This window comes from Syngnathus leptorhynchus, chromosome 7, assembly GCF_054491065.1.
Source record: "Syngnathus leptorhynchus isolate UIUO chromosome 7, UIUO_Slep, whole genome shotgun sequence".
Lineage (NCBI taxonomy): Eukaryota > Metazoa > Chordata > Actinopteri > Syngnathiformes > Syngnathidae > Syngnathus > Syngnathus leptorhynchus.
Genome location: NC_141201.1, coordinates 15,945,136 through 15,967,951, shown reverse-complemented (window position 1 = coordinate 15,967,951; position 22,816 = coordinate 15,945,136). Strand labels below are relative to the sequence as shown.

General features: G+C 42.9%; 1 protein-coding gene across 3 annotated transcripts in view; it reads left to right on the top strand.

The window, feature by feature from the left end:
* Positions 1 to 12,269, top strand: part of snx19b (sorting nexin 19b) — a 140,769-nt gene extending 128,500 nt beyond the window's left edge. For all 3 annotated transcript variants that reach the window (XM_085916874.1, XM_085916872.1, XM_085916873.1), the window contains exons 12-14: positions 1,601 to 1,785; positions 7,066 to 7,153; positions 7,339 to 12,269. In XM_085916874.1, coding sequence (XP_085773000.1) covers positions 1,601 to 1,785; positions 7,066 to 7,153; positions 7,339 to 7,462 — 397 coding nt within the window. In that variant the 3' untranslated portion in view covers positions 7,463 to 12,269. The remainder of the gene's footprint in view (positions 1 to 1,600; positions 1,786 to 7,065; positions 7,154 to 7,338) is intronic.
* The last annotated feature ends 10,547 nt before the right edge of the window (positions 12,270 to 22,816 follow it).

The following is a 22,816-nucleotide window of genomic DNA, read 5'->3' as shown; positions in this document are numbered from 1 at the left end:
TGGGTTGGCTCTGATGGTGGGGGAAGATGCCGGTCCGACCTGGTAGGCCCAAACCCTCTGTGAGGGTCTGCTGGGAACATCTGGTAGAATCCCCTGTCAGGAAGAGCTTCAAGTCCCACCTCCGGCAGAGCTTTTCCCACGTCCCTGGGGAGGCGGGGGACATTGAGGCGTGTCCCTCGGGAGGTTCTGTGGAGGGTGATTCGGGAGTACGGGGTCCCGAGCCAATTGATCAGGGCGGTTCGGTCCCTGTATCATCAAATGCTGCATTTCCGGCAGTAAGTCGGATTCGTTCCCAGTGAGGGTTGGACTCCGCCAAGGCTGCCCTTTGTCACCGATTCTGTTCATAATTTTTATGGACAGAATTTCTAGGCGCAGCCGAGGCGTCGAGGGGTTCCGGTTTGGGAACCTCAGCATCGCGTCACTGCTTTTTGCAGATGACGTGGTGCTGTTGGCTTCTTCAGGCCGTTATCTCCAGCTCTCACTGGAGCGGTTTGCAGCAGAGTGTGAAGCTGTTGGGATGAGGGTCACAACCTCCAAATCCGAGTCCATGGTCCTCGGTCGGAAAAGGGTGGATGCCCTCTCCGGATCGAGGATGAGATCCTGCCCCAAGTGGAGGAGTTCAAGTATATTGGGGTCTTGTTCACGAGTGAGGGCAGGATGGAGCGCGAGATTGACAGGCGGATCGGTGTAGCGTTGGCAGTAATGCGGACTCTGTACCGGTCCGCTGTGGTGAAGAGAGAGCTGAGCCAAATGGCAAAGCTCTCGATTTACCGGTCGATCTACGCTCCTACCCTCACCTATGGTCACGAGCTATGGGTCGTGACCGAAAGAACGAGATCCAGGTTACAAGCGGCCGAAATGAGTTTCCTCCGCAGGGTGTCCGGGCTCTCCCTTAGAGATAGGGTGAGAAGCTTGGTCATCCGGGAGAGACTCGGAGTAGAGCCGCTGCTCCTCCACGTTGAGAGGAGCCATATGAGGTGGCTCGGGCATCTCATCAGGATGCCTCCTGGACGCCTCCCTGGGGAGGTGTTCCGGGCATGTCCCACCGGTAGGAGACCCCGGGGACGACCCAGGACGCGCTGGAGAGACTATGTCTCTCAGTTGGCCTGGGAATGCCTTGCAATCCCCTGGGATGAGCTGGATGAAGTTGCTGGGGAGAGGGAAGTCTGGGAGTCCCTCCTAAAGCTGCTGCCCCCGCGACCCGACCCCGGATAAGCGGAAGAAGATGGATGGACGGATGGATGGATGGATGACAAGTTTATCAAACCATCTGTGTCACTCCAAATCATAAAATCTCCTGATGCCGGAAGTCAGTGAATGGAACTCATATTCAGTGAAGCTCCAATTATTCCACAGCCATAGTGCGCCCTCATGCGGTTTAAAGTGAAAATAACATGTCAAGTGATCAACTATACTAGTAAGTCAGTAAGGTGTTAATGATCAAGTAAAAACTCCTGAGTATAAGTCGGGCCCCCCACCCAAACTATGAAAAAAAACGCGACTTATAGTCCAAAATCTACGGTATGAAATATGATTAACCTAGAATCCAGTTTTCTTCAATGTTTCAAACCAGAACCTCTTGTGTATTTTCAAATTTCAGATGGCTGGATGTGAATGTGGCCAATCTGACATGTACCAGGTATTGGGTCCATTACCTTCAGGTCATCCAGGAGTCTATATGGCCAGGAGGAGTTTTGCCCACCTCACCTCAAATAGAACGAAGTCACCAGCAGAAGGACAACACCAAGAATCAAGCCTTGTATTGTCTTATGAATCTTCTGCCAGGTACGCAATTTGAGTTTTACTATAGTGGAAGCACTAAGGTCGAATGGAATCAATCCAAATACTGCAAAATAACAGTTGCAACACTGTCACTTGCATGTTTTCACCGCAGTGATGTGTGGATGAGGCTCTGTTGCTTGGCTATGATTTTTATGAGCTCATTTCAAATAGTTTTGTTTCGGTACAAACTGATTATTAGATGTGATATTTGGAATTTTTGCACATACCGTATTGGCGTGAATATAAGATGGTGGTTTTTTGCATTGAAATAAGACTGAAAAAGTGGGGGTTGTCATACATTCGGGGGTCTAGACATTATACCCATTCACAACGCTAGATGGCGCCAGATATCTTTAAAGCAAATGCCAAAGCGAACCCCTGTCACGAAGAATAAAAATAAAAATAGCAGTAGCATAAAGAAGAAAAATAAAAAATAGCGGTAGGAAAGAAAAGAGTAGAAAATAAGAGAAGAAATAACAGAAAATGGAGAAACACTAGGTTTATTTGCATTTAAAAAAACAGAAGCTATTCATTTACAAATGTGATTGCACTTTAGTTTACATATTTAAATGTTCAGATATTAAGATGTGATAGACAGTTTTTGCATGATTTGAATGAGGCAAAATAACATGCTTTTTCTCTCAAATATATTATAATAATTTATTTCAGATGTACTGTTATTATTTTCTGTATAAAAATTGAATTTGGTCTTTTTTCAAACTTGAGTCTTGAAAAAGAGATGGTCGTCTTATAATCAGGGTCATATTATATTCGGGCCCATACAGTACTGATTGTTTTTTTAATCCAACAGCCATTGAGATTGATGTAAAACTTCAGAGACCTTTATTTTTATTTTTATATGCAATTCTGAACGCTCTATTCGAGATGCTGTTGACACCCTGCACTTTTTGATTTTGGTAGAATTTAAAAGACCGCTAACAATTTTTCAATAACAAACCCCGTTTAGGTATTTTGTTTGCTCATGTTGCGTGTTGTGCGGGATGTCCGTTGTTGAGCCAGGAAAGCAAAGGTGTGGAGTTTGGAGTTGATTCTTTATTGGCAAGATCTTGTTTAATGGCGGTCAATACACAAGGCACGGCAGCAGATGAAACAACAACTCCTGTCTCCAGGTCAGCTTGTTTTATACTGTCCGGAAAGGCGGGAACTTGTCACATGACCATTTCGTACCTGAGGCGGGAACTTGTCACATGACCATTTCGTACCTGAGAATGGGGGGCTTTAAGTCTGTCCTTAAATAAAGCGCACCGGACTATAAACCGCACCATTAATGCATCATGTCAGATTTTTAATCCAAATCAAATCATTCCCCATTTTATCTTTTTTATTTCAACTTTAGATGCAACAAATTACAAACTAATGATCCTTAGTCTTTTTGATTCATGATTCATAGTCTTCAGCGGGCCACTTATGATTGATTTCATGACACAATGCTTCGGGCTAGTTTAAATTTAGGAATTTGGTCCATATATAAGGCGCACCGGACTATAAGGCGCAGTGTCGGCTTTCGAGAAAATTATAGGTTTTTAGGTGCGCCTTATCGTCCGGAAAATACGGTAAGTAAAAATAGTAATTGCCCCTTAATGCTCTTTTTACAAAATGCCTTTTTACAACCCTTCTCAGACATTTCCAACATTCAAGAGCTTTCATAGATTTATTCTGGAGCTATTTTTGACCACTTTAAAATAGTTAAAAATAACAGTTGATGTGGAGACAGTACAGTTGCATTGATTTGTGAGGAAACCAAGTGCATGTACTAACATAAAGAAATACACTATTCTGACGCTAATATCAGTCTGACGTCGCAGTTTTCAGCCTAAATGTGGATGGGCCAAAGTCTGCTAAACCATCAGGAAATATACATTTTTAAATCAAGTAAGTTATAACTATTAACCCTTAAGTGCCACTGTTTGAACTATTAGAGAAGAACTTTTACAAAACAAATATACCGTAATTTTCGGACTATAAGTCGCTCTGGAGTATAAGTCGCACCAGCCATAAAATGCACAATAAAGTGAAAAAAAACATATATAAGTCGCACCGGAGTATAAGTCGCACTTTTGGGGCAAATTTATTTGTCAAAATCCAACACCAAGAACAGACATGAACCAGCAACAACAGGGTAAACGATATGATATGCTAACGTGACATATACACAAACGAGAAGCTGAGAACGGGCCTGACGTAACATTCAGAGTTATTCAAATAAGTATTAGTCAAGTCAAGTCAAGTCAAGTTTATTTGTATAGCCCTAAATCACAAGCAGTCTCAAAGGGCTTCACATAGACAATCAATTGACAATAATTCTCAAAGCATCCCCTGATCTTAGGCTCCCAAAAGGGCAAGGAAAAACTCAAAAAACCCCTACAAGGGGAAAAATGAGAAACCTTGAGAAGGGACCACAGATGGAAGGATCCCCCTTTCAGGATCACCAGGCTGCAATGGATGCAAAGAGGGCACATAAAATACATCATATGGAAACCAAAAAGTGGATGCCCAGGCCAAAGCCAAGAGCTGTCGGAGGTGCCTTCGATTGTCCTGGCAGTGTCCTCCAGGAGGGTATTCCACTGCAGTTCCCTCATGGTGAATTGGTCCACGAGAATCTAGATAGCCATCGTCAGCATGGGTGTCACCTAACCACCTCCCCAGCCGGGGAGGGGTGGGGTCGTGGGGTCGGGGAGAGGTTAAAGGCCACATCATAGAAATACGTCTTTAAACGTGTCTTAAATGTTTCTACTGAGGTAGCAGTTCTAATATCCATTGGCAGGGCATTCCAGAGCTCTGGAGCCCGAATGGAAAATGCTCTAGCCCCTGCAGACATTTTCTTGGCCCTCTGTGTCACTAAAAAACTAGCGTTTTGCGAACGAAGGTTACGAGACGGAACATAAGGAACAACTAAGTCGACGAGATATGAAGGCGCTAAGCCATGCAATGATTTATAGGTTAACAAAAGAACTTTGAAGTCACATCTTAAATGGACCGGGAGCCAATGTAAATTGGCTAATATTGGGGTAATGTGATCAAATTTTCTTGTCCGTGAGAGCAGCCTCGCAGCAGCATTTTGCACTAACTGTAGACTTTTGATGCTGGACTTGGGAAGACCAGAGAATAATGCATTACAGTAGTCCAGGCGCGACGTGATAAATGCATGTATAATAATTTCGGCATCACTGGTCGAGAGGATTGGGCGAATCTTAGCAATATTACGAAGGTGAAAAAATGCTATTCTGGTTATATTTTTAATATGCTGTTGAAAGGAGAGCGTTTGGTCAAATATTACCCCGAGATTAGTTACAGTATCACTCTGAGTGATAATACGGCTATCCAGAGTTATAGCGGTTTCCTTAAATAAATGTTGATAACGAGCTGGACCAATTATCAACATCTCAGTTTTATCTGGGTTCAGACGAAGGAAGTTGAGAGACATCCATTGCTTGATCTCTGCAAGGCATGCCTCAAGATTACAACAGTCCCGCGGATCTGTCATTGATAATGGCATATATAATTGGGTGTCATCCGCATAACATTGAAAACTAACATTATATTTACGTATTATGTCCCCAAGCGGAGTCATATAAATATTAAATAGAAGTGGTCCTAGCACCGATCCCTGTGGGACACCACACGTAACTTTATAGAGCTCAGAGGACGCATTGCCATGGACCACTCGGTGCGTCCTGTCTGATAGATACGAACGAAACCAGTCTAGTGCTGACCCCGAAATACCAACACAACCTTTAAGACGCTCTAACAAAATATTGAAGTCAACAGTGTCAAAGGCAGCACTAAGATCTAGTAGTAACAATACCGACGAAGTATTTGAATCCATAGCTAAGAGGAGATCATTAGTCACTTTAGCAAGTGCTGTCTCAGTGGAATGATTAGCTTTAAACCCAGACTGAAAAGATTCATATCGATTATTAGCGACCATGTAATCAACCATGTATCATATTACAAAATAACACGTTTATTAAACCATCTGTGTCACTCCAATTCATTAAATTCATCGATCGTCTTTTATGTAAACAATGCAGCGTATGCGCCGCTCACATCGGACTCGTTGTAAGTTGCATTTTTAATTATTCCACAGACCCATATAACGATATATAAAGTATATTTCAAATAACTATCATATAACAACAATATTATCAAACCATCTGTGTTACTCCTAATCATTAAATCCATCGATCAAATTCCTTGTCCTTTATGTCAACGCTGCGCAAAACAAGAGTTCAACGAGCCAACAACTACTGAACTGTAACGATAAAAACATATACAAGTTGCTACACAAAATAAAATATATCAAATAACTATAACATAAATACGTTTTTCAAACCTTGTGTCACTCCAAATCATTAAATCCTTCAAACGTGGGGCCCTTCGTCATCCCGTGATGGAATCCTTTATGTAAACAACCGCCGCGCGGCACTGGTGACGTCACTTGCAGTTCAAATGACAGTAATCCCTTGCTACACGCCGTTTGTTTAATCGTGGTTTCACTACATAGCGGATTTTTGAATTTTGAAAATTTGTGGAAAAAATCACATATAAGTCGCTCCTGAGTATAAGTCGCCCCCCCCCCCCCACCCAAACAAACGCGACTTGTAGTACGAAAATTAAGGCAAGTGAAAGATTGACATCTGTTAGTCTGAAACATTTCAAAACTTTATTTAATGTAAAAAGTGTTAGCAAGCTAATCATTTGATTCCAATTTTGACCTTCTGACCAGGAAGATACCATTTAACACTCGTGTCCAAAAACGTGTCAAGGGGAGCATTTTCTCACTTGGGTAACTTTGAATTGCTTAATTCAAACTTTCTTGCAATTCGCTAATGCTGAAAAACTAATATACTGGTTCATGACCACTAGGCTTACTTTCGTGCTCTCTTCGTAGGCTGCTCCAGTATGTCTTTAGATAAGAATCTTCAACTGGCATGGCAGACATTGCTAAACGTGGTAAAACGTAATTGGGAATAATTTTGTTCATACTCAGTAATACACAAGTGAAGGAAATAAACAAGTCATTTAAAACGGCATATTTCCCCACCTTGTAAATCAATTGGTGATTGTTTTTTTTTAAACTTTATCAGTGATAGACCACATAAATCCTGAATGTGTCAAATCTGCTGTAGTCAACACCACTGTTTTTTTCATAGCCAACCCCAAATCACAAGTGTACACAAGGAACGGTGGCTTCCCATACTTTGATATAAAAATAATTTAGGCAGTCAATTTTATTTCCTTTCCTTGACTTTGTGTTCACAGACATAGTCACAGATTTGCTCGGCTCCGAGAAGTACAAACTCAGTTGGGAGTCTGTCTTTGATTCCTTCCAAAACCCCTATATTAACAGGTAAGTGTGGACCACTCACTGTATACTGTGGACGATGAGGTAAATGCGAACTTCATGATGACCTAAGTACTGAATAATTCGATAAACGGCTCATGTGAATTAAAGTTTAATGATCTGATTCTAGTTATTCAGTAGTCAATTGCTGTTCCCATTACTAATTAAACTCCTGTATTCTGTTTTATTAGACATCTGGTTTACAGCATCTGTGACCTTTTAGTGGAGTTTTTGGTTCCTGAATTACCAGAACAAAGCTTTCAAAGTAGTTTGATGCAGAGCCTTTCCAAAAACCCGGAAAAACTCGTGGCATGAGAAGACAACCCAAATGAACTGTTACACATCTTGCCCCCACTCATGGTTTCCCAAACCTTTTCAGTTCAAGATGCACACTGGAAATTCAATTCCCGCTCAGAACCCAAACCCACTCAAATATAATCATGTGCTGGCTTAACATCAACATATTGTTCTTAACCCGATAATAAATGATCCAGCGAGCTTGAGCTATATCATACGCATTTTGCCAAATTTGTGTGTGTTTACTTGACAATCAACAATGTAGTTTACATTATTTTACACTGACAGTTGCTCAGTAATAATAATAATAATAATAATAATAATAATAATAATAATAATAATAAATACAAAAATAACTGAATCTGGTTTGTTGGGTTCCTACTCCATAGGTTTGGTAAATCATACCCTCATACAAGGTCAAAGTCAGTGTTACACAAAAATAGCAACAATGTTCTTTCCAGAGAACAATAAAAAATTCTTTCTGGTTAGTGTCAGGATGTTTTTTCTGATGAAGTGGTTTTTTCTTTTCCTTTTTTTTGCCTTATAACTGCTGTGCAGAATCCTAATTTAAGTGAATTAAAGTACCCATATCCAGCTAGTGACTACTGATCGTGTGTTTGATTATAATAATGTTATATGGTGTCACTTGACATATTATTATTACATTACATTATTTACATATTAACATAAAGAAAAACTGCAATTTATGACCAATGTTTCTAATTGCATCTAATCTCACAGGAAGTAAGAACATGGAATACCCTGATTACAATAGCACTGCGTGTGATCATGTCGTTAAAAAATCAACTGAAGAGTTGAATGTTCATGTACATGTACAGGTGTGCAGAACATTTTTGTCATAGCTTTGCTGCAGGTGATGCGATGTTTGGAATGCCAAAATGCACACTTTTGTGTGCCATATATACACTTTAATGTATTAATTCCACTTTGTCAAATGAAAATCCTCATCACAGAGTCCCTTGGCCCCCAGAAGCCACAAGATGTGGCAAAACAATTTATTATGTTAGCTAACAACTAAAACACTGAGATTAATTTTTCAGTAAACAAAAAAAATCTGCAAATGTAAATTCGCACTTTCACAGGAGTAATATAAACAACAACGAGATCATTGAAGATCTTCATCCATTTGTTTTCTTTGATTAACCAACCGAAACAGAACAGCAGACCACTAAATATGGGTGTGTCTAACTTGACAACAATTACAGAAAATGTCCTTTGTTGCATCATAATGCTGTTTGATGTCAAATTGACAAGGGCTTTAAAATTAGTTATGAGGTCAACGTGTGTTTACCCATTTTGCCTAAAGCTCAGGGTCAGGTCTATCACCACAAAAATTATTTGGGGATAAGTACTCTCAATGAGTACAAACTCCAATTTATGACCCTTCGGATTGAATAAAGCAGTAATGCCAATGTATTGTGTTTTGATCTGATGTGTGAACATGAAAAGAAATTTCAAAACAATCAAAGATACATATTGAACCCTGCACTTTGGATAAGATCACCTTTGCAGAAGAGGTTTAGTTTGGCAGGCATACTGATTTGTTTTGCTTCATCTGCTTCCATAATTACACATGAGCAAATGTTAGCAAGTGGTCCTAATATAGACAAGAGAGAGCTGAAAAGCGCAACCGTACCAGTAAAAGTCTCTCGTGCACGTGATGAGCTCAGATTCCAGGAAAACTATTCATAGAGATGTGTCTGACAGGTCAGGAGGTATGTCGCTGTACTGTGGTCCCATTGGGAATTGCTGTTTTCTCTCCGGGCTGCTGGAACTTAGGGCTTGTCTGATGATACTTACGGTATATTCATTAATAACCTACATTGTCTGGCATGCTTGGACAGAGGTTACACTTGTCTGTCCGCATCGTCTATTGTACCTTTATGCAGTCTTTTCTGTGCAGTCAGTAAAAAAAATATAGTGGCAAAGAACAAAAGAGAAAGACAGAGTTTATTTGACCTAATAAGTACAGTCAGTGCGAGTAGTGCGTCATGCTGTTGAGCTGTCAAACATTATTTACATTTTAACACTTTGGCTACATGTTTTGAATTGTTAGTCATGCTCACAAAGATTATGAAATGGAAAGTAAAAAGCACTGGATGTTCAAAACCTCCTTAGAATGTCCAGGTGATACAATATGATAAAACCGCAGACTACTTATTAAATGGAGCTGAGGTGTTGCCCAAATAAAATGAGTGCTTACTTTCAAACAAACTATTCTTCTCATCAATGTCATTTCATTATTATTAGCACGGTGTGTTGTAAAACCTTTCAGTCTTGTTTTTAATAAAAGCTTCAGCCTGCACAGGGTGACTGATTTATATGGAAATCACATGTTCTTTATCCTCAATGGGTTATGCAATCCCCTCACGTCGTGTTCTCCCCTCTACACACACACACACACACACACACACACACACACACACACACACACACACACACACACACACACACACACACACACACACACACACACACACACACACACACACACACACACACACACACACACACATACTGTCTGACATGTCTTGCTGTCTGGTTGTTTTCTGAAGGGCCACAACACTTTCATTCTGTTTTCCTGGCCTGAATCTCAGACGACGTGCGTGTTTGTGCAAACTGCCCTTTGAGGACAACGCTTTGGGCACAAAGCCTTCAAAAAGTGTTTCCTTATGTCTGCAAGATGCAGAAATTAGAGCAATGAATCTGTGCAAATGCAAGAAGCATGGCGCCATGTCAATGATTACCAGGCTCAACATAAGCAACCCAAACCTTCTGCTTTTCAAACCTTCTGCATTCAAGGCCTCGGAAAATAATCTGCAAATTCTTCAAAATATCTTGTTTACATTATCATGGAAATTTAAATAAATCAACCATGATATGTGCAAAAAGTGTGTTGAGATGATGTTCTCAAGTTCAGTGAGTTTTACATAGGTAATAATTCGAATACGCTTTGCACCCAATACGGTATATACATTGACTTAATCATAAACCGTCCGTGTATTAAAGCAATCCAGGCATGTTTTGATCCACAGGGCCCTCTTGTGGTTACAATGAGAATGTGATTTAACTGAACGACCTGGTGGAAAAATCTACAGTATTATTTATAATTAGACACTTTAAATACGCACTGCTCTCCAAACTCGTCTTGTATTTGTGGTTATTGTAATTTGCAATGCAGTAGAGCCATTATCATATTACAACAGCTCTTAAATACAATGAATTCAACATAGACTGAGTTTGAAACTGTTGCAAATTGAGCCTTATTGTGTTTGTAAGGCAGCATTTGTTTTTTATGCAGAGTTCTACACTGTTGCAAATTTTTCAAACATAAATATGAGCGATTATGTTAAATACTCAAAGATCACAATTGAGCGTTGTTGTTTTTGAAAGGCATCATTTGTTTTTGTTTTATACAATAACATGCTTATATCTCATCCAATACATGTATTGAATTTGGTCCACAGCGCAAACACTTGAATATCTTATTTATTAGAAATAAAAAATAAAAACGGACACAGCATTAGTACGCTAAGTACACTAATGTGGAGCGGTTCAGTTTTGGGGGTTCCACAGTTCTACAGCCAGGTGGCAATAACACCCAAGTGCTGATTCAGGGATTTTCCTCTCACTCGCCACATGGAGGCGTTGACGATAAATAAACAGAGCGGAGTCAGGACATAACGCAGTGCAGTCCCATTCAATATCATTAACACCACACCACACTGTGTAACACTACAGTTACATGTATCAGTCAGTCACAGTGGGAGTGAACATTGCTCTCTGCCCTGTCTGAGTGATTTGGACCTTTAGGGGAAACTGGAGACATTTAACATTTGCGTCTAACTTCAGGTTTTTTTGTGTCCTTGGTTGTTTAAACTGCAATGCAAACTTGTTTCACGTGTCTCCTAATAAATGTCATGGAAAATTACCTAATCTCAAATACAATTCAGGAAATTTCAGATTTGACCCCCATGGTCTCTGGGTCAGCTGAATTTCTGTAGTTCTCCGTCAAAAAGGACCATTCTGTTTGTTTGGTGTTTCAGAACAAAACACTAATTGCTGATATTTTGACAATATCTACACAACAAACCCATAAATGAAACAATTTACATTTCTGCATCTCCTCCACTACCCATCTGAAATATCCTCATTCCTTCATTCATCTTCCGAATTGCTTTATCCACACAAGGGTTGTGGGCATGCAGTTTTTGGGTAAAGGAATGTAAATTCAAACGTGTATTTTTTTAATCTAATTCATCAAGGACTCAATAAAACAATCAACAGATTACTCAGCTATTAAAACAATAATAAGTTGCAGCCCTACAAGTGTTACAACTTTCCTAGTCTCCCAGGCCGATACAGTAGGATAATGTGATTGGAGCTCTGCTTTTCAAGTCTGAACATGTATGAATGATGTCTAGAGAATTCAGTGAGTGGAGAAATCATAGCGAGTGGAAAGCATTCCCCACTGCAGCTATTCAAAGTCAAGTCAAAGTCCGCTATATTGTCAATTCCTTCACATGCCAGGCACACAAAGAGATCGAAATTACGTTTCCCACCGTCCCACGGTGACTAGACAGTACACAACACTCACACCAAATAGCACAAAGAGTAAAAACGAACAGACAAGAGCAACGAATAAGTAATAAGCAAATAACCCAAATAATAAACAATAAATAAATAAATAAATAAATAAATAGACAAATAAGAGCAGCAAAATGGAGCAAGCGCGCTAATAGCAGACAGCCAGATCATTGCGCAAAAGAACAGGACGTCATGTAGCAGAGGGTGGAGGGGGGAGGGAATTCAGGATCCGGACAGCTTGGAGCACGAAGCTGTCCCTGAGTCTGGTGGTGCGGGAGCGCAGGCATCTGTATCTCTTCCTAGAGGGCAGAAGTACAAACAAAGAGTGAGCGGGGTGACTCTCATCACACGCAATCGCAGCCGCTTTGCGGGTGAGACGGGAGGCGTAAACTTCCTTCAGGGAGGGGAGTGGAGCCCCGATGATTTTACTCGCAGTGGTCACTATGCGCTGCAGGGCATTCATGTTGTACTCAGAGCAGCCACCACCCCACACATTAAACAACTAAACATTAAACAAATGTGCACAGCTGTTTTCAGAACCACAACCTGCCTTCTTTATTTGCACGTTACAATCGACTTCTGCTGTATTTATGATATTATCTTCCTGAGAAATCAGTCTCCATTTGTCAAACTGTTCTAAAAATTGTGACTTTAATAGGACTGCTCATGTTGGAATGATGGTGTTGAGACTTTGTTGCAGACAAGAGTAAAACACCATTAATCAAGCAGAGCAACAAATTAACACATATGTTTACACATGCAGGCTACAATCTAGCTCTCAAAGTCTATGTTTGTTTCAAGAATATTTGAGGATTGCACACACACTTTTCGGCAATTACAAGCAAGCCTGCATTTGGGCTGGGACTGATAGTCCCCCTCCCTTAAACATACTTGAGTTATTTTAAAGTCTCTAATTGTTGATAATTTAGTAAGTGATGGTCAAATTGTGTATAAATGATTATTAGATAATTATCATTATTAATCTGACAGAGCTGCTTTGTAGTACAGAAAAACCTAAAAATGCCTTGAAGGTCCAGTGGTTCTTAATCTTGTTAGAGGTACCGAACCCCACCAGTTTCAGATGTGCATTCACCAAACCCCTCTTTAGTGAAAATTTAAACTACCGTAATTTTCGGACTATGAGTCGCGTTTTTTTCTTTGTTTGGGTGGGGGGGGGGGGGGCGACTTATACTGAGGAGCGACTTTCCAAAATAAAAAAAATAAAATAAGAAGGGAAACCATGATAAACGAACCGCGATGTAGCAAGGGATTGCTATAATTTGAATTTCAAGTGACGTTAGCAGTGCGGCGGTTGTTTACATAAAGGACAAAGATTCGAGGCGAGCGCCTGGTGGCCGGGCCTTCGCTCATGGGGTCCGGTCGGGCATAGCCAGAAACGAAAACGTGGGTCCCCCTTCCAATGGGCTCGCCACCTATAGGAGGGGCCAAAGGGGTCGGGTGCATAGTGAGCTGGGCGGCGGCCAAATGCGGGGACCTTGGCGGTCCGATCCCCGGCTGCAGAGGCTGGCTCTAGGGACATGGAATGTCACCTCTCTGGCTGGAAAGGAGCTCGAGCTGGTGTGTGAGGCAGAAAGGTTCCGACTAGACATAGTCGGACTTGCCTCCACACATAGTTTGGGCTCTGGTACAAGCCCTCTCGAGAGGGGCTGGACTCTCTTCCACTCTGGAGTTGCCCACGGTGAGAGGCGTCGAGCAGGTGTTGGCATACTTATTGCCCCCCGGCTGGGCGCCTGCACATTGGGGTTCACCCCGGTGAGCGAGAGGGTAGCCTCCCTCCGCCTTCGGGTGGGGGGACGGGAAGTGCTGGAGAGCGCTCCTTCTGGGGACTCCATCGTTCTACTGGGTGACTTCAATGCTCACGTGGGCAATGACAGTGAGACCTGGAAGGGCGTGATTGGGAGGAACGGCCCCCCGATCTGAACCCGAGCGGTGTTTTATTATTGGACTTCTCTGCTCGACACGGATTTTCTATAATGAACACCATGTTCAAGCATAAGGGTGTCCATGTGTGCACTTGGCACCAGGACACCCTAGGCCGCAGTTCGTTGATCGACCTTGTAGTCGTGTCATCGGATTTGCGGCCGCATGTTTTGGACACTCGGGTGAAGAGAGGGGCGGAGCTGTCAACTGATCACCACCTGGTGGTGGGTTGGCTCCGATGGTGGGGGAAGATGCCGGTCCGACCTGGCAGACCCAAACGCTCTGTGAGGTCTGCTGGGAACGTCTGGCAGAATCCCCTGTCAGGAAGAGCTTCAACTCCCACCTCCGGCAGAGCTTTTCCCACGTCCCGGGGGAGGCGGGGGACATTGAGTCCGAGTGGACCTTGTTCCGCGCCTCCATTGTTGAGGCAGCCGACCGGAGCTGTGGCCGTAAGGTTGTTGGTGCCTGTCGTGGCGGCAATCCCCGAACCCGCTGGTGGACACCGGCGGTAAGGGATGCCGTCAAGCTGAAGAAGGAGTCCTATAGGGCCTTTTTGGCCTGCGGGACTCCGGAGGCAGCTGACAGGTACCGGATGGCCAAGCGGAACGCGGCTTCGGCGGTTGCTGAGGCAAAAACTCGGGCGTGGGAGGAGTTTGGCGAGGCCATGGAGAATGACTTCCGGACGGCTTCGAGGAAATTCTTGTCCACCATCCGGCGTCTCGGGAAGGGGAAGCAGTGCACGGTCAACACTGTTTACAGTGGAGATGGTGTGCTGCTGACCTCGACTCGGGATGTCGTGAGTCGGTGGGGGGAATACTTTGAAGACCTCCTCAATTCCACCGTCACGCCTTCCATTGTGGAAGCAGGGCCTGAGGACTCTGAGGCGGACTCTCCAATCTTGGAGGTCGAAGTCACTGAGGCAGTTAAAAAACTCCTTGGTGGCAAGGCCCCGGGGGTGGATGAGATCCGCCCGGAGTTCTTAAAGGCTCTGGATGTTGTGGGGCTGTCATGGGTGACACACCTCTACAGCATTGCGTGGACATCGGGGACGGTGCCTCTGGATTGGCAGACTGGGGTGGTGGTTCCCCTCTTTAAGAAGGGGGACCGGAGGGTGTGTTCCAATTACAGGGGAATCACACTCCTCAGCCTCCCTGGTAAGGTCTATTCAGGGGTGCTGGAGAGGAGGATCCGTCGGGAGGTCGAACCTCGGATTCAGGAGGAGCAGTGTGGCTTTCGTCCTGGCCGTGGAACAGTGGACCAGCTCTACACCCTCGGCAGGATCCTTGAGGGTGCATGGGAGTTCGCCCAACCAGTCCACATGTGCTTTGTGGACTTGGAGAAGGCGTTCGACCGTGTCCCTCGGGAGGTTCTCTGGAGGGTGCTTCGGGAGTACGGGGTGCCGAGCCAACTGATAAGGGCGGTTCGTTCCCTGTATCACCGATGCCAGAGTTTGGTCCGCATTTCCGGCAGTAAGTCGGATTCGTTTCCAGTGAGGGTTGGACTCCGCCAAGGCTGCCCTTTGTCACCAATTCTATTCATAATTTTTATGGACAGAATTTCTAGGCGCAGCCGAGGCGTTGAGGGGGTCCGGTTTGGGGACCTCAGCATCGCGTCACTGCTTTTTGCAGATGACGTGGTGCTGTTGGCTTCTTCAGTCCGTGATCTCCAGCTCTCACTGGAGCGGTTCGCAGCCGAGGCGTTGAGGGGGTCCGGTTTGGCGACCTCAGCATCGCGTCACTGCTTTTTGCAGATGACGTGGTGCTGTTGGCTTCTTCAGTCCGTGATCTCCAGCTCTCACTGGAGCGGTTCGCAGCCGAGTGTGAAGCGGTCGGGATGAGGGTCAGCACCTCCAAATCCGAGTCCATGGTCCTCGGTCGGAAAAGGGTGGAATGCCCTCTCCGGATCGGGGATGAGATCCTGCCCCAAGTGGAGGAGTTCAAGTATCTTGGGGTTTTGTTCACGAGTGAGGGCAGGGAGCGTGAGATCGACAGGCGGATCGGTGCAGCGTCGGCAGTAATGCGGACTCTGTACCGGTCCGTCGTGGTGAAGAGAGAGCTGAGCCAAATGGCAAAGCTCTCGATTTACCGGTCGATCTACGCACCTACCCTCACCTATGGTCACGAGCTATGGGTCGTGACCGAAAGAACGAGATCCAGGATACAAGCGGCTGAAATGAGTTTCCTCCGCAGGGTGTCCGGGCTCTCCCTTAGAGATCGGGTGAGAAGCTCGGTCATCCAGGAGAGACTCGGAGTAGAGCCGCTGCTCCTCCACATTGAGAGGAGCCAGATGAGGTGGCTCGGGCATCTCATCTGGATGCCTCCTGGACGCCTCCCTGGGGAAGTGTTCCGGGCATGTCCCACCGGTTGGAGACCCCGGGGATAACCCAGGACGCGCTGGAGAGACTACGTCTCTCGGCTGACCTGGGAACGCCTTGGGATCCCCCGGGATGAGCTGGAGGAAGTGGCTGGGGAGAGGGAGGTCTGGGAGTCCCACCTAAAGCTGCTGCCCCCGCGACCTGACCCCGGATAAGCGGAAGAAGATGAAGGTGAAGGTGAAGACAAAGATTCGATCACGGGATGACAAAGGGCCCCACGCACTACCGGCATCTTTAGCGGCTTTGTTTGTAAGTGACACGGAGGACGAAGAGTTTGAAGGATTTAATGATTTGGAGTGACACAGGTTTGAAAAACTATTATGGCTTTTACGCACGCCCGGTCCGACGCGACGGAGCTCTCTTTCACCTCCGTGGATGGAAGTCGGGGGCGGCGCTCGACTGGGTGGCTGTCCGGGGACGGTGGATGGGGCTCGGACATGGCTTTTACGCACGCCCGGTCATACTCTACGGAGCTTTCTTTCACCTCCATGGATGGAAGTCTGGGGCCGGCGCTCGGCCGGGTGGCTGTCCGGGGACGGTGGACTGGGCTCGGACATGGCTATTCTATGGAGCTCTCTTCCACCTCCGTGGCTGGAAGTTTAGTAGTTGTTGCCTCGTTGAACTCTTGTTTTGTTAAATAAAGAGCCGTTTACCAAACCCATGTCTTTGCTTGTACTTTGTTAACGCTACAATACAGTTATATACTAGATCTGTGGAATAACGACGAGGCTGACGTCAGGGCCCACGCGCGGCGTTGTTGACAAAGGACGAGGAATTTGATCGATGGATTTAATGATTTGGAGTGACACAGATGGTTTGATATTGTTGCAATATGATAGTTATTTGAAATATACTTTATATATCGTTTTATGGGTCTGTGGAATAATTAGAAATGCAAATCACGACAAGTCAGACGGCGCGCATACGCGGCATTGTTTACTTAAAGGACGATCGATTGATTTAATGAATTGGAGTGACACAGATGGTTTGATGAACGTGTTATTTATGGAATAGTTATTAGAATAACTCTGAATGTTACGTCAGGCCCGTTCTCAGCTCTTTGTTTGTGTTTATGTCACGTTAGCCTGTTGTTGCTCGTTCATGTCTGTTCTTGGTGTTGGATTTTGACGAATAAATTTGCCCCAGAAGTGCGACTTATACTCCGGTGCGACTTATATATGTTTTTTTTCACTTTATTGTGCATTTTATGGCTGGTGCGACTTATAGTCCGAAAATTACGATATGTATTTTTTTTTTTTTTCAAATTCAAGACACAGATGTTTTTTACTAGGGCACAAAATGAGCCGTGCATGAACATCACCTTGTTCAAAGAACAAAACCAACACAATGCATGAATTCACAACACTTTACATAACTGCAAATCAGTGTGACTTCTGCTGTTGCCTTTGTTAGACCATTTCAGATATGCGTCATCATGAATTTAAACGATAAAGCTAGTGTGCTCGGACCTCCGCAGAGGAGCAATAATCATAAGACAAGAAGAATGGCAGGTCCAATACACTGCAACTGGAGAAAAATATTTTGTTTGATTATTTCTGATTGTGTCATTAATGTTTTGTGTCAAGCACTTTGGTACGGTTGTGGCCCTTGTGAAAGCGTAATATTAATAAACATGAGTTTAATGATTTGAGCTCTGTCTATTTCTGCCATTCCTCTCCATTCAAAAAGGGCAAATGCACAATTTATTGTTTAAACAACTCAAAGGTTTCATCCAGAAATGGATTATGATTGGCTGTAGAGGTTCCAGAAAACCTCTGTGCCACATTTAAAAGGAATGAGAGGGGCCGCTTCGATTAGCAAACAATTAAGATGGCTGTGTTCATGCCCACAGTGGCGCAAAACATCCTTTTTTAATCTGCCATGCTGTGCACACTGAGAAAATATCAACACAAGATATACCCACCTCTGCGCAGATTTACATAGACTCTACCTCCCTCACACCAGACTTGTGCTGGGACCTATATATATATACAAAACAATACATACAAGAACAGTAGATGAATGGATAGAATTCTAATGGAATTGTGTTTAAAATTATTTCAATCGTCATTCTTTTGAATTCTCACATGAAAAGAAGAATAGCTTTCTTTTTTTTTCATTTTTAAATGTCAAAAAGATAATCAAATATTCTAACTTGGGCACCACAAAACCACTGAAAATAAGAATAAACAATGAATGAATAAAATAAACAAATAAAATAAAGAATAGATAAAGAAATAAACAAACAAACGAATGAGGCGGCACGGTGACGCAGTGGTTAGCACATCCGCCTCGCAGTTCAGAGGGTGCGGGTTTGATTCCACCTCCGGCCCTCCCTGTGCGAAGTTTGCATGTTCTCAAGGTGCCTGCATGGGTTTTCTTCAGGCAGTCCGGTTTCCTTCCGCATCCCGAAAACATCCATGATAGGCTGATTGAGCACTAAAAACTGCCCGGAGGTATGAGTGCGAGTGCAGATGGTTGTTCGTGTCGGTGTGCCCTGCAATTGGCTGGCAACCGGTACAGGGTGTCCCCTGCCTACAGCCCGATGACTGCTGGGATAGGCTCCATCACGCCCCCGACCCCCGTCGGGACAAGCGGCACAGAAAATGGATGGATGGACAAATAAACGCTCGAAGGAATAAATAACCAAATTTGTTAGACAATGAATGAATGAATGAATGAATGAATAATGGTACACAGGTAAATTGGGTGAAGAAAGAAAGAAAGAAAGAAAGAAAGAAAGAAAGAAAGAAAGAAAGAAAGAAAGAAAGAAAGAAAGAAAGAAAGAAAGAAAGAAAGAAAGAAAGAAGGTTAGGCTTTCTTTCTCTAGGCTTTCTTTTAAGGACTCATTAAACCATCAGAGGTAATTGCAAGCGAAGGTTCACGGAGAAGGTGAATTTGGGGTTAACTGAAAGTTATTTGGGCTCAAGGCCATGAAGTGTTCTGACCTGAGGAGGTCAGCTGCAATTCCCTCCACTGAACCAGATGAAAACAACACGTGTATCTATTTTATAAAATTGTGTTTGTTTTTCAGACTGATGACTTTCACTCCCATTGCCCATATATCATGGATATGTACCGTAATTCTCGGGCTATAAGCCACACTGGACTATAAACAGCAACAGCTAAAATTCGGGGATATTTTTGTTTTTATTTTATATAAGCTGCACCGGACTATAAGCCGCACGTGTGCATGAGTTATTTACAAAGAAAGACAGTACACAGAAAGCCTTTTTAAAGTTTTAATAACATACTTTAACATGTCTTTCTAAACGCTGCCTGTGACGCAGCAGTAGTACCGCAGCAACACGGAAGTGTGCACGCGAGTTATTTACAAAGAAAGACGGTACACAGAAAGCCTTTTTAAAGTTTTAATAACATACCTTAACATTTCTTTCCAAACACGGCAACACGGAAGTAACACAGCACTAATAGAGCTGGATTAAAAAAAACATATAGGTAAAAGTCACTGAGACGCGGGGGTAAAAAATCAGCAACACGGTAGCACAGCACTAACAAGGCTGGTTAAAAAAAATAATACCAGTAAAAGTCACTGAGAGCCGTCTTCATCTTCCTCCTGTGCACTGAAACCATCGAAGTCTTCCTCCTCACAAATTTTGGGAGGGATGACAGAAAATCCCTAGAGCCCAAAGAAGATCAAAACAATGATTTTGGTTTCTTTATTGCTAATTATTTCTCGATACAGCATTCACAAGCATCAAGAGCTTGCTCAGTGCTGTGGGGGTACTATATTGAAGTACGTACAGAAGCAGCTTGCCTTACCCTTTAATGCAACATTAGCATCAGCGCTAGTGTTTAAAGTTTTGTATGGCAGTCAAGATATGTCTATAACAAACATGATTAGCTAATTAATTAATTAGTTAATTAGTTAGTTAGTTAGTTAGTTAGTTTGTTAATTAATTAATTGGAGGAGGGTGTTTTTTTCTAGTCCTGCAGCTTCTGTATTGTTAAGGTCCACTGCATGATGTGAATTTGCGGTGTTTGCAAATAATCACGGACCTCTTTGTGTGCGGTGGAATAATTCCCTGTCTCCTTGCACTTTAATCGCTATTCTCTAAATCCTGCTGGCTTTGTTCCCGTTTACTGGTTCTCCTTCACTTATCAAAGCTGCATATCCGGAAATAGAGGACAATTCAAATCAATTAAGATGACGGACTAATTTCTGCCAAATTTCTTATTTGCCTCCTCCTCGAGCCATGAATATGTCGACTAATCGCCTCTACACTTATTGTGGAGTAGTAAAGTCTACAAATCAAGTAGTCTGTTAAACGTCCAATTGTAGAATGCTAATCTCTGGATTAAAAAATAAAATCCAAGCAAAACTTTTAAATGCTAAATTGTTCTTTCACTTCAAATATTACCATAATGGTCATTAACTTCTTGTGTCCAGTCCAATAAGATCAGCAATCGAACCCGAAGGCTGTATTGAAGTATAATAGAGGTCAAAGGCCCATGAAGAGTATTTATGACGTTTTAAATCACTGACTCGGTTCATCGTTACTTTCTCGGAGCTGTGAAGGCCCCAAGAGAGGAAAAAAGTAAAATATTCAATTGCTAAACAGAATCATTAAATGGCTGTTTTCTAAGTGAAAAGTGTACATACTATAACTATATAGTGTAGAAGTGGTATGTGTTGGCATTAAACTAGCAGACTTTTCAGACAGGTATGTGGTTCGGATTCGCATTGTCTTTGTTTAGTTTGACTGGAAACTTTTGTCTTAAAAGCTTCATCTTAGAAGCCTCTTTTTAGAACTGCTGTGGAATTTAGTGTCATGATCTAGTGCTTGTGTCTCAATTTTGTTGCGAGTAAATCAAAACAAAAAATGGGCCATGTGGCAATCGATGTCTTGTATCTCATCTCAGAGCACTCGTAAATCAAAGAATCACTGTCCCCAATCATTGCGATGTATTTATTAAGTAAAAGAGTCCTGCACATTCATCTGATTGCATATTTTATAATGTAAAAATTTAAGGACCAAATTTAACTTTCAAATTAAACTATACTTTGAACAGTGGAAAAACAGCACTTGTTCCTCATATATCTTATAAGTTATACATTTCTTTCAAGTTATAAGTTTCCTATAAATTTCTTTTGTCTTTTTTAACTCACATATTTGCGTTACTTGTTATTCCAACTTTGAGTTTGTTTTCTTGACCAACTTGTTCAAATTCACACTTTTTGTGTGTTTGTGGATTTTCACTTACTGCTTGCTACCTTGGATAGTCTTGGAATAGTTGCAATAGTTACATGGTTCCCATGGGGTTACATCATTCAGAAGTGATGTAGGAGTGGCAGGGGGCGTTAAATCACAGCTCAGTCCTGTCACCTAAATTATTTAGGGTTTTGTTTACTTTTTAAGTTTTCATTGAATGACTGTATTCTCCTGTCAACATGCTATCAGCATTTATGCCTTGTGGCTATATTTCATGTATTTGGTCATTCTATGCAAAAAAACTCATTCGTTAGAATGGCTCATTTGCTACTTTTGTGCTTAAGCCAAAGTCTTGTCTAAAATAAAAATATTGCTTCGGCAACTTTATGTGGCCTCTTAGGGCCAAGGGACAATATTGAAGTGAGGGAGTGATGCTTATCTGAGTCAACTCAGTTTGGGAATCTCTGTTACAAGCCCAATTTGATACATGCAGTATATAGATTTGCAAATTTTGACGCAATTGAATAACAATATCTTGAAGGGCAGAATGGTTTGATATGATTTGGTTCACTTTGACATGATGCAACTCGAGTCGATACAGTAGAGAAACAATGCGATGGTTCAGTGTAGTAACAGTCCACACTTGTTTTAAGAGATAAAAACTTGCAGAACTGATTTCTAGCCTTGAGATAGCCGGTCCCGGTTCCAGAATTTTTTCTGTTCCAGAGCTAAAGTGGGGCTTGACTAATACACACAAAATGTGAGAGACCCAAATACACAATCAGCAAAAAATTAGGAAGCCCACCTCTACATATCATGTATGGTGTACTTGAGACCAACTCAGCACGCCACGTACATAACAACATCACCACAGACAATTGTGAGGCTCCTCTCCCAAACCAGATGTCTGGCAGAGTGTACTAAGTGGCACCATGTGAAGAGCAGGATGATGCCACAAGGCATCCAGATGGAAAGTAAAAAGAAGACGAAAGAGTAGAAGAAGGATTAAAAGAAGCTAGACTCACTGTTGCTTTATCCACTATGTAAAGTATGTTGATGCAAGCTCTTTGAGTTAGTCTTACTATGATAAATGACTTGTGAGACACGTTAGACGAACACTCAACACAACCCTTTCCTGCTCCATTTGTCAAGTTGCATTTTAGTAGGCTATTGTTCTGTTAAACGTCACGTGGTTTGGCCGACCAGTGTTGCCCACATCACACACAAACCAGCTCACCAGCTCAGTGGCCTAGTAGTAGAGTGTCCGCCCTGAGA